Genomic DNA, 11,942 nt, shown 5'->3' with positions numbered 1-11,942 from the left:
GCCTTTTTTTTTTTTTTTTTTTTTTTTTTAGTGGTTTTTGCTATAGGGTGCGTGTGCTCTCCAGAAAGAGACAGAGGGACAGAAAGCAAGAAATCACCCCCCGGGGGGAAATGGCCATGCCACAATCCCTTCTCCTTTGTTCTCCTCTCGGGATCTTGGGCACGTACACACACGTACCTGGTGTGAGTTTAAGCCACCGGGTCCGGGACTCGAACCGCAGTTGACTACATAGGAGTCCAGTGACATAGTCATTACACCAACTCCTGGTCCCCCCATGCCACCTTCTGACAGTGCAGACATCTAAGCCTGGCCTCCCATGCCACACTGAGCAGAGTCTTCCTGCCTCACACCCGGCAGCTCAGCTGGGGCACCGTGCATTGTCTAGAGCTGGAAGAAGGGGCTGGGGACAGGTGGCTGGTCACCAAGATGCTCCCTTGACCCCGTGGGAGTTCATCCCCTGAAGGAGACCTTCCTGGGCCTTCCTCCAGAGGCAGAGCAGGATCTGCCCCTGCTCCCAGGCCTCGAGTCCCAGACTTTGTGCCTGAATTGCCACAGTCTCCAGGAGGCTGGGGCTCTCACACCTCTTGCTGCGGGAGGGCGTGGTGACAAGGGCCACAGTGCACAGGTGCCTGGCTCATGAGGGCTGGAGTGCAGCAGCCTTTGGTTTGGGAGAGGTCAGTGAAGCCCAACAGGCCACAACTTCTGTCACCAGTCCTAGGGACCAGCTGTCAGGGGCTCCCTCCAGTGGCCATTTTATGACCGCTTTTCATGAGGCAACGCTTTTCCCAAGGCGTCTCCGCAGGTCCCTTGTGCTTCTTTCATGAGACTGGGGTGTAAGATGACTCAGCAATTCTGCCCTTTAAAATGTCTCACTGAGCCACTCGGTTAGGTGTCCGGATGCTCGCTACAGCCAGGCGCTGCTCAGGGCACTTGGGGAGCACACCTGTGTAGACGGACACCAGACCTCTGCCTGAGCTGGCAGTGCCCTGGGGTCAGGGCTAGATCGTGGTCTAGATGGATGGCAGGTGCTGGAGCTTGGCTGTCCTGGTGAGACGACTGGTGGTGTAAGAGCCACGTCTGCGGTCACAGAGCCTGTGTCTGCCATGCCAGGTACCCCTCACGGCAGAGGTGCTGTTAACTGCGATAGGCGCCATGATGGAAGCTGGAGCACGCCCAAGAACACTGGTGCAGGGCAGGCGGGGCGGTGGCCGGGGCACCCCTGAGAGTTTAGAAGCCCTTGAGCAAAGATCAGGAGGTTCAGGAGTGGCCCCCGGGATCTCAGGAGAAGGGAAGCCAGGCAGAGGGCAGAGGTGCAGAGGGGGTACAGCTGCACACAAGGTGGAGCTGGAAAGAGGGCAACGGGCAGGGGGCGGGCAGCTCACAGGTGAGTGTCCTGGGAAGTGGTTAAGGACATGAGGATAGGAACACAGAGGTGTCCTTTGTTTCCAAGGGGTGGATGTGACATCCATGGTGGTCATGGGGAACGGGGACGTGTCATGCTGTGGCTGGGAAGGGGAGGATTACAGCCAGGCAGAGAGCACCCGGGAGCCTGGAGCTGCACTGCAGGAGCCCGAGCCCCCGGAGTGGGCTGCGGCCTGTGCTCACTCGTTCTTGCTCTCCTCTGCCAGAGAGGCAAAGGCCAGGATTACCAGGGTCCTCTCAGACCCTGCACTCACTGCAGCTGGGGTAGGGCCCAGCGGGGGGAGTCTCCTGGGAGCCGGGAGCACTCGTGAGGAACCAGCATGGCCAGGGTATCTGGGCAGACGGGAAGTGGGTGCCCATGGCAAAGTGGCAGGAAGCTGTGCTGGTGACTCCTCACCCATGTCACCCTTCGCTGGTGACCCTCTGTTCCCCCACCCCATGTCTTCTTGGCAGCGAATGGTTAAGAACCTGGAGAAGGAGCTGGCGCTGCTCAAGCAGGAGCTGGCCATCCACGACAGCCTGGTACGGGCCAGGGCAGGGGAGGAGTGGGAGGCCACGGCACGGGGAGACTGGTGGGACTGTGGCAGACAGCCTGAGGGAAGGGAAGGGGAGGGGAGGTGGGACAGGCTGGGTGGCAGGGAAGGGGCAGCAGGGTCTCTGAGGTAGGGAGTGGGGAAGTCTGGAGTTCTGTGGGGCCTTTGAGCTGATGTTCAGTCCTGCGGGCTGCGAGGTAGAGACAGCACCCACCCCCGCCCCATGGTCCTCATCCTATAGCCCCAAGACGACATCGCCCGCACAGCCTTCTTGTCTGGCGTAGCAGGCCTGCACCCAGCGGCCTCTCCTTCCACCTCTCCCCATTGTCACTCTCTGACCCAAGCACCTGGCCTCTGCCTGGCTCTCTCCCCAGGCCCAGATGGCAAGGGGAGTTGGGTCAACTGGAGCAGCCAGTACCTGTGCCCACAATGGCCCCTGCCTCTCCTCACTGCTTACGCATGTATTCCTCCTCCTTCAAGGCCAACCGCACCCTCGTGACCTACGACCCCATGGATGAAATCCAGATCGCTGAGATCAACTCCCAGGTCCGGAGGTACCTAGAGGGGACACTGGATGAGATTGATGTAAGGAGCCCTCTCGGGACGGCCGTGCTCAGTTGGCCTGGGCCGGGGGCGGGGGAGGGGGCAGTAGCCACTCAAGGAAAGGCCCTCGAGGGAAAGGACCGTGTCCTGATTTAGTGCAGGCCATCAGGTGCCAGCCACATGGGCAGACCACCTGGCCGTTCCTATAGCAGCTGCAAGGGTCAGGCCTGAGAAACCTTGGGGGTGGGCACTTTGGCCTTTTCCGCAGGAGCAGTTCCAGACTAACCCTCCATCAAAGGTCATGCTTATGGGCTTTAGGGTCCGGGAGGCTCATGAATGGGTGCCCTCTGAAGATGGTAGGTGGAGCCTTTAGGGAGCAGGAGAGAGTCAAAGAAATGACCTTTATTAACATTTTTTCTTAGGGGACCAACAAATGGCGTAATGGCTACGTCACTGGACTCCCATGTAGTTGACCGCGGTTTGAGTCCTGGACCCGGTGGCTTAAACTCACTCCGGGCGCATGTGCATGCATGCTGAGGATCTGGAGAGGAGAATGGAGGAGAAGGGATTGTGGCAATGGCCATCCCCCTGGGGGGTGATTTCTTGCTCTCTGTTTCTCTGTCTTTCTGGCGAGCGCACGTACCTTATAGCAAAAACCTCTCCCAGAAAAAAATTTTTTTTCTTAGAAAGTATTTTCAGGACCAACAGATGGCATAATTGTTATGTAACTGGACTCCCACATAGTTGACTGTGATTCAAGTCCTGGACCCAGAGGCTTAAACCAACGCTGGACACGTGTGCATGTATGCCCAAAATCCTGAGAGGAGAATGGAAAAGGGATTGTGGCATGGTCATCACCTCCTGGGATGTGATTTCTTGCTTTCTGTTTCTCTGTCTCTATCTTTCCAGCAAGTGCATACATCCTATAGCAAAAAATCTCTCTAAAAAAAAGTATTTTCAAGAATTAGAGTCATTTTCATTTAATGGAGATCTCTACTTAGAAAAGGTAGTTTTTATAGCCTCAGTAAATACTTTAGTTTTTTAAAAAAATATTTATTTTTTATTTATGTACTTATGAATTTATTTTAATTTGACCAGACAGAGAGAGAAAGTGAGAAAGCAAGCCACAGTTCTGGGACTTGAACCATGGTTGGCCATGTGGGAGTCCAGTGCCTTTAACCACCATGCCACATGCCAGCCCCAATACTTTAGCTTTCAAGCTATTACTCAGGTGTTTCTCTGCTCCTGAGGAAACCTTAACTACCACTCTGCTAAGAGTTTGGGGCCAGGGTCAGCTGGGCGCCCTGACTTCTCTACCTCCGTGGACACAGCCTGTCCCCTGCTGCCTGCGGTCTAACCCCTGCCTTGCTCTCTTCTTCCAGATAATCAACCTCAGGCAGATCCAGGAGGTGTTCAACCAGTTCCGGGTGGTTCTGAGGTGAGGGACCCTCACACATCCATCTCACACCCACATCATTCCCCGTGGCCGGAGCACTTGCCTCCAAAGCCCCGATTTCTCTCTCGTATGTGAGGTACAGATCAGACCCTGGGATGGGCCCAGGTTCCTGGTGGACGTTTCTGAGCTCGTTAATTGGACAGGAGGTCTTCATGGTAGGCCAGGCCTGAGAGAGCCTGGAGCGTGTTAAGCGGCGTCCTGGAAACTTGTTACCGTGCCGAGGGGTCTGCTAGAGACAGAACCCAAGAACCCAAGCAGAGGGTGCAGCCCGAGTCAGGCTCACAGTCCTTGTTAAGTCTCGCCCTGCAGCAGATGCGTCTGCACGTGAGGGTGGCCCCCAGGGTGTGGGGCCGCACGGGGTATATGCGCCTGGGGAAGGGAGTGATCCCTGGTATCTCTTCTGTCTACTGCAGTCCACGTGAGGCGACTCACAAACCGCTATCACCTTGGAGCTTAGTTCTTGCCCCAGCAGGCTCAGCCTGGCCCCTGGTGCAAGGCCTTCTCTCATTCTTCCCCTCAAGCCAACAGGAGCAGGAAGTGGAGTCCGCTCTGCGCAGGAAGTACACCCTCATAGACAAGAACGACTTCGCAGCCATCTCTGCCGTCCAGAAGGTAGGCATGGCTGCCTCTTGCCGACAGCATTCACTTATACCCCAGAGAGGCAGCTGGTGCCATGCAGTAAACGAGAGCGAAGCACTTTTGAACTGAAAATTATTTCCAGAATTTGGACACATGGCTAGTAATTAGACATGTGCTAATAATTCCTGGGTTTAGGTTGGCCTGGATTTAGGCCTTGAGACCTCAGGGCATGAGAGGAAGCAGCAGACCAGTGAGGGGGTCACGTGGGAAGTGGACGTTTGGCAGGGTGCTCAGGGACAGCTCTGTTGGGACTGAACTGGCATCACCAGAAGAAGTCAAGTCTTGGCACGTGGGGTGAACGTGTCCACCCCGAGCTGTAGGCCATACACGCTTGTCCCCGAGGGCCCAAACCTTCCATCTAACCTGCGCCCCTCTGGCCGGCCTCTATGCAGGCGGGGATCATGGATGTTAATGGCCACCTAGTGGGTGAGCCCGATGGACAAGGCTTTGGACTCGGGGTTGCCCCTTTCTCTTCCAAACCTGGGAAGAAGTCCAGGACCAAGAAGACACTGAGGGAGCTCAGGTGAGTGACTTGATGTCGACCTGCTCGGCACCTGGCCATCCTTGGTGGGCAGGAGGGAGGACGTGGGCTGCTCCCCAGCTCCGGTGTCTCAGCTGCCGGGCAGCCACAGGAGGCTTCAGTGCTGCCAGCCCTAGCAGTGGGGTTGGAGCCTCCATTTCTCTTTTAACAACGGAGGGTATGAGCGTGTACATGAGGAAGAGAGAAAGCACCTTCCACGGGGCTTGCTCACGCCACAGTCCTTTTCCCAGTTTTCCATTTGATCAGGATCCCGGGTGTGTGCGCACATGCCCTGTGTATTCAAACCAGAGCAGCTGAGACCCAAGCCCTGCTCAGCCGTGTGGGATCCAGCTTCCTAGCACGGTGCTGCAGGGCTGATCCAGAGTCTCTGTTTTCCTGATGGGGAAACTGAGGCTCAAAGAGAGGCAGTCACTTGCCACGAATAGGAGTCACAGGGAGAGGCCAGCCTGGCACCCTGAGCCCAAGCCCAGGCCTCTGGAGCTCCCATGGTGCCCCTCCCACCTCACCAGGATGCCCTCCAATGGGCACTCAGGTCGCTAGAACCCAGCTCAGCTTTTGGTCGGACTTGTTTGGACGCACAGGTTCCCTCGGGGAGCCCCTCTGGGAGATGCTGTGCTGCAGTGGACAGAGCACAGGAACTGGGGGGACACCGGGCTCCTTCCCTGCTCTACACCCTAGGCATCACCTTGCATGAGGCACAAGAACCTTGCTGTGCCTCTGTTTCCCCATCCCTAAAATGGGAATAATAGTGACCGCATCGAGGTCGTGGTGTTGTCATGACGACAAGCAAGTGAATATGGTCCCTGAACACGGGCCACAGCTGATGCAGCAGAACTGTGGCAGAGACCAGGAAGGAGTGGGGCGCTCCTTTCCCAGAAGGGTGGTCACGCCCTCCCTCTCTTCTCTGGAGCCGGGGGAGCAGTGCAGTGACCGTTGGGCTGAGGCACTGGCCCTGAACCGTACTTGTTGCAAGCAGCAGAGGGGAAATGGTGGAAAGAAGCAGGGCCCCTCCTGTCAGCTCAGGTGTGTCTCCTGGCAGGACACCCTGGGGCCGTCCATACAGAGGGAGGACGAGCACTTCGAGGAGCTGGCCTGGGCCCTGAGTAGGTGGGAGAACAGGCAGGGACTGGCCAGGGCGGTGGGGCAGACCTGTCCTACTTTCCCACTAGTCCTGACAGGCCTGCCCTGGGCAGGTGCTCTGCTGCTCCTGCCCAGGGATGCCTGGCCTGGGTGACAAATACCTCGGCAGGGCCATGGAGACCATACCCATTCTTCTAGGTGTCCCTCGTTCCAGTAGCTGATGAAGGGAGAAAATGCTCTCCTCCCCATCTGCACGGCTTAGGGTCATTCTCTTTGACCTCTGACTTAGGTGTATGTCTAAGGTTGGAGCTGGGAGGGTGGGGCGCCTGGCATAGTGAGGGCTGAGAAAGGTCACTCACCTCGGGCGCCTGAGAATCCCCACTGTCCCCGTCCACGATAGAGCCCCGGGGCTTCCCACCTTCTCCTTCCAGCTCCACAGCAAGAAAGGAAGGTGTCGGCAGCCCTTTGAGTGGCAAGGACTTGGACATGGTTTCCACCTCCAAGACCCAGCTGGTCCCGTCCTCCAAGGATGGAGACGTCAAAGACATGCTCGCACGGGAGCGGGAAACCTCCAGTGTCGAGCCCGTTCTTTCAGACTCCCCGAAGGAGGAATTCCGCCCACCCAGGTAACACCTAATGCTGCCCCTCCCTCAGATGAGCCCAAACCTGAGTGCGCCCCTCGGCATGTGAAGCGCCGCAGGCAGAGGAGAGATGAAACAGGGATAGTGGGCAGGCAGCAGGAGTACTGTCCAGAGAGAAGCAGCACGGTGGCTCTCACTCACAAAAACCAGCAACCTCAGGGATCGCCCCAGGTGCAACACTGAGCAGGGACCATCTCAGACGCTCCCAGCAGCAGTGGTGCGAACAACTCAAGTTCCGTGTCTTTGGCGTAAATAACGCTCCGAAGGCAGAGTTCTCAGAGTACGAGGCACTGCTTCCTTACCGCCAGCCTCCCTGCTTCACCAGGCCTTTAATTTTTTAGGGCTCTAGCCTAAGAAAGCAGGGATGTGGACAAGATTTATGAGCATAGATGTTCATTGCATCATCAATTTAAAAAGAAAACTGGGGCCAGCAGATGGCATAGCGATTACATCGCTGGACTCCCACATGGTCAACCACGGTTTAAGTTCTGGACCCGAGGGCTTGTCAATCAGGCCAGACACAGGTGTGTGCGTGCCCAAGATCCCAAGAGGAGAATGGAGGAGAAGGGATTGTGGCGTGGGCCATCTCCCCTGGGGGGTGATTTATTACTTTCTCTCTCATTGTCTCTGTCTCTCTCTCCAGCAAGTGCACATGCTTTAAGGCAAATACCTTTCAAAATAAATAAATAAATAAATAAGAAAAAATGTGAAATACCTTCAGTAGCCAACAGTAGGGATAGAGAATTTTCTTTGCCCTTGGACTGTACAAAGACCTCCTTAACAGGTTTCTCCCCAGCCTAGGAACACTCCAGTCCTCAGAGGTCGAGAGAATTACGCAGTGACACTCTCTCAGTTCTCCACTTCAGCGTGCCCCATGCTTGTTCACCACATGTCCCTCTCCTCCACTGTATTTTTTAAACAATCATTTGTTTAATTTTATCATTATTATTTCTTAAAAGAATGATTTGATTTTATTTCTTCTTCTTATTATTTAACTTGTGTTGAGCATGTGCATTCACCAGAGAGAGACTGGTGAGGAGGGGGGAGTCCGGGACTCAAAGCACAGTCATCCATGTGGGAGTCTAGCGCCTCAGCCACGACACCTGCTGGCCCTTCTATCTTTTTATTTCCGATATATTTCAACATAAGTTGTTGACATCACGCAATTACTCTGTCCCAACACATCTTACATCTCACTAACCAGAGTTCTCAAAGAATTTTTTTTAAGAAAGATTTTTGTTATAAGTCCTGTGTGCTTACTTGAGAGACAGAGGGACAAAGAGACAGAAGGCAAGAAATCACCCACACACAACCCCCGGGAGGGAGGACCATGCCACAATCCCTTCTCCATTCTCCTCTCACGATTCTGGGTATGCACACACACACTGGGCCCAGTGTGAGTTTAAGCTGCCAGATCTGGGACTCGAACTGCAGTTGACTACATGGCAGTTCAGCAACATAACCATTATACCATCTTGCCTCAAGGAATTTTTTAAAGCATGAAAGAATAGCATCCTTGAAAAAGTTAAAATGGTATACACCACATGACTTCATTTATTAAAAAACATACCAAGGAAATCCTGGAAGAAGGTATACCAAAGTGTGGTTGCCAACAGGTAGTGAGGGGTTTGTTTTATTTCTTGTTTTTGCTATAAAGCATGTGTGTTCACCAGAGAGAAATGGGGTGGGTGGTGGTTAGACAGTACGCTGCAGGGGGATGGCTACATCATAGTCCCTTCTCTTTGGGATTTTGGGCATGTACACCCATGTGCCCGGTGTTTTTCAAGCCACCAGGTCTGGGATTTGAACTGTGTGGCCAGCCACGTGGGATCCACCGGCTGGCTCTGTTTCCTGTTCCTTACACATCTTGCTTTCCTTGTTTTGTGCTGTAGCCACTTTCCCTTGTGTGAACACAGAGATGGGAATGGCTCCTACGCAGTTAGCCCCTGTGTGGGCAAGGTGGTGCCTAGGATCTCTTCCTCCTGCCCACAGAGGCCCCGGCAGAAAGATGAAGTGCCTGGTTTTCTGAGGCAGCTTCTCCCTTTCTCTCTCCTCCTTGGTCCCTCCCCATCTCCAGACCCAGCACCCCACCCTCCAAGCCTGTGGCCTTCGAGGAGTTCAAGAACGAGCGAGGTAGTGAGATCAACCGCATCTTCAAAGAAAACAAATCTATCTTGAACGAGCGAAGGAAAAGGGCCAGCGAGCTCACACAGCACATCAATGCCATCAAGCAGGAGATCGACCTGGCCAAGGAGGCACTGAGTTTCCAGAAGTCACTCCGGGACAAGCAAGGTAAACGTGACGGGAATGTGCCAGCAAGTCGTCTTGCTTCAAGTGGGGCATCCTTGGGCACAGATCTGAGATGGCAGGGAGCCAGCAGGGACACTGGGGTGTGGACTTCATCCCTGGATCATATCGCTGGTCTTTCCCTGAGGGGCCACCGAGCCCCCTCATCAGGCAGCCTCTGGCTGTGGGTTCCCTGTTATTGCATCATCCCAAACCTGGGCCTGCCACCGAGTGCATCTATACTGCTGTCCATGAAGGAGCAGTCCCTTGTCTGCAAAGTATCCCCAGGAATTGGGTGGCTAGTCACCCCTCCAAGATCCTTACTCCTAATGTGGTCTCTACCCAGGTGGTCAGACCGGGATGAGAGTTCTAGTAGAGGCCACGAGAAACTAAGGAGGGGAGCGAGGGTGGAGATACCAGAGAACCGAGGGCCTCACCATCAGTAAAACCGTTCCCTTGCTGGACCCTGGGCACCTGTGCTGGCCTGGCAGTCTCATCTCCTAGGACAGGTGGTCGGAGGACTCCATGCTCAAAGAGCAGGGCCCCTGCATGGGGAGGGTACTCATCTGGCCACCCTGACCCTGTACCCTTGTCCCCAGGGCCTGCACTGCCCACATCTGCACTGAAGACTCACATGGGAGGGTGGTCGGGGCAGATTCCAAGCCCCCAGCCAGTGGTTCTGACTCAGGAGATGTGAAGCAGGTCTACAATTTGCATTTAAAGGGACCAGCAGATGGCATAATGGTTATGTTGCTGGACTCCCAGGTAGTTGAACACAGTTCAAGTCCCAGAAGTGACTTAAAACTCATGCTGGGTGTGTGGGCATGTGTGTCCAAAATCCTGAGAGGAGACTGGAGGAGAAGGGATTGTGGCATGGCCATCCCCTCTAGGGAGTGATTTCTTGCTTTCTGTCTCTCTAGTGAGCACATGTGCCCTATATAAAAAAATATTTCTGAAAAATAAAAATTAAAAATAAAAAACCACTTTACCAGTTAATATAAAATCTCTCTCTCTCTCTTTCTTTTCTTTGATTGCCAGAGGGCATGTGCACTTGTGCACATGAGGTGGGCGTAGAAGGCAGGTACCCCCCCAGTGGGGTATGGCTACACCCTAATCCTTTCTCCTTGATTTCTCAATCTTGTCGGGATTCTGGGCACACATTCCTGGTGCATTTTTCCAGCTACCAGGGTAGGGACTTGAACCACGGTCAGCCACGTGGGACGTGGCTCCCTCAACCACTAGGCCATAGGGCTGGCCCTCTAAGTTCAATTCTTTTAAGACTTTTTTCTTGGAGATCATCAGAAAGCCTCCAGGTAGTATAAAGGTGACTGCGGTCCCTTCCCATCTCAACGGCGTGCACAAAGACTCTTCCCTGTAAAGGCGGTGTGCATATCTGAGCGACCACCTCAGGGCCAGGAGACGCAGCAGCAGTGCAACTGGGCCAGCATGGCACAAGGTCTGGGTGTGCGTCCCAGGGCTTCCCATGCATGTCTGGTGCAGGCTGCCCGAGACCAGTGGACTGGGACAGGAAGCCCTTGCTCATGTGCTTTTTACTCTCAGAAGAAATAAATGAATAATCTTACAAAAGCAGTCCGTACATGTTCAGTACAGATGTAACTGCTATTTAAAAACCAACCACCGGAGATGTCTCGTAGCAGTGGACAACAGTAAGTCACTCTGAATCGAAGGGACCTGGGGAAGGTGACTCTGGACACTTCCCCTGACCCAGGTAGCAGATCCCTGCCTCTCCACTGATGGCGTGAGTGACAGCGATTGTGTCTTACTTTTCCCCAGCAAACATCAGCGGAAGTGCTACCACTTCCCTCTGGCACCGGGGCCGCCTTGTGCCCCACCACACCTCAGGTGGCATGCAGAACTCACTTGCCCCTCACCCAGGGGAAGGGGTTGCTGTGATGCCTTTGCTAAGCCTTCAGGTGCTGTGAGCAGTGGACAACCAGGTGAGCGACTTCACAGATCATAATAGTTTGTCTCGGCCTGACAAAGGTCACTCAGTTGACCTTAGAGAGTCCATGCAAAGACCGCAGCTAATAGCACAGCTGGCCTCCCCCCGAGCACGACACAGCTGTCTGATCACCTCGGCGAGAGGGCAGCAGTGAACGCGGAGACCGGCAGGCGATCGGGAAGGGGTCCGCGTCACTGCTGTGAGAGCGCTGCCCAGCACCCGGGGCGCTAGCCAAGGCTGGCCACGATGATCTGACTTATTGGGAAACGAACATTTGTATGACGGGGTGCCTGCCGAACATCTTTGGCTGGTGGGATTTAAGATCAAAACCATGCCCACCTGGCCCACTTGTCCTATTTTCTTTTTAATTTGTTAGAGGGTGTGTGTACTCACCACAGGGAGAGAGACACACAGCACCCCCTATGGGTCATGGTCATGACCCAATCCCTTCTCCATTTCTCCTTTTGGGATTTTGGGCATACACACACGTGCCTACCCAGAGTGTTTTCTACATCACCAGATCCAGGACTCGAACTGCGAGGTCACCATATGGGATCCAGCTGCCTTAATCACACCACCACCACTGGCCCTTCTGTTTGTCCTAAAATGTCAACGTGGCCCCACAGATCTGAGCTCCTCCCTGTGAGGCAGGCTCTGGCAGCCTGGCCTTTCTGTGCTTTGCGTATCTTGCCACGCCCAGCCCGTCTTCACACTTGCCTGCACTGCGCCCTCCTTGTGGAGTGCCCTCCTCCACCCCAGGTGGCCAGCCCCTCAGTCCTGCCCTCTGCCACCTGCAGGCGAGTACGAGAACAAGGGGCTGATGATCATTGATGAGGAG

General features: G+C 54.7%; 2 protein-coding genes across 3 annotated transcripts in view; one reads left to right on the top strand and one right to left on the bottom strand.

Annotated features, from left to right (window-relative positions):
- Positions 1-11,942, bottom strand: part of KLHL18 (kelch like family member 18) — a 121,581-nt gene that overhangs the window by 83,724 nt on the left and 25,915 nt on the right. The gene's annotated exons all lie outside the window — the stretch shown is intronic.
- Positions 1-11,942, top strand: part of KIF9 (kinesin family member 9) — a 40,819-nt gene that overhangs the window by 24,917 nt on the left and 3,960 nt on the right. For both annotated transcript variants that reach the window (XM_006171030.3, XM_006171029.3), the window contains 8 exons: positions 1,876-1,944; positions 2,436-2,540; positions 3,881-3,936; positions 4,476-4,566; positions 4,986-5,116; positions 6,646-6,840; positions 8,933-9,147; positions 11,902-11,942. The exon at positions 11,902-11,942 is cut by the window's right edge and continues 133 nt beyond it. In XM_006171030.3, the coding sequence (XP_006171092.1) occupies positions 1,876-1,944; positions 2,436-2,540; positions 3,881-3,936; positions 4,476-4,566; positions 4,986-5,116; positions 6,646-6,840; positions 8,933-9,147; positions 11,902-11,942 (903 nt within the window). The remainder of the gene's footprint in view (positions 1-1,875; positions 1,945-2,435; positions 2,541-3,880; positions 3,937-4,475; positions 4,567-4,985; positions 5,117-6,645; positions 6,841-8,932; positions 9,148-11,901) is intronic.

Source organism: Tupaia chinensis, unplaced genomic scaffold (assembly GCF_000334495.1).
Source record: "Tupaia chinensis unplaced genomic scaffold, TupChi_1.0 Scaffold149184_1, whole genome shotgun sequence".
In the NCBI taxonomy this organism is placed as follows: Eukaryota; Metazoa; Chordata; class Mammalia; order Scandentia; family Tupaiidae; genus Tupaia; species Tupaia belangeri.
The sequence above is the reverse complement of the archived record's forward strand: the minus strand, read 5'-3'. Positions and strand labels throughout refer to the sequence as shown.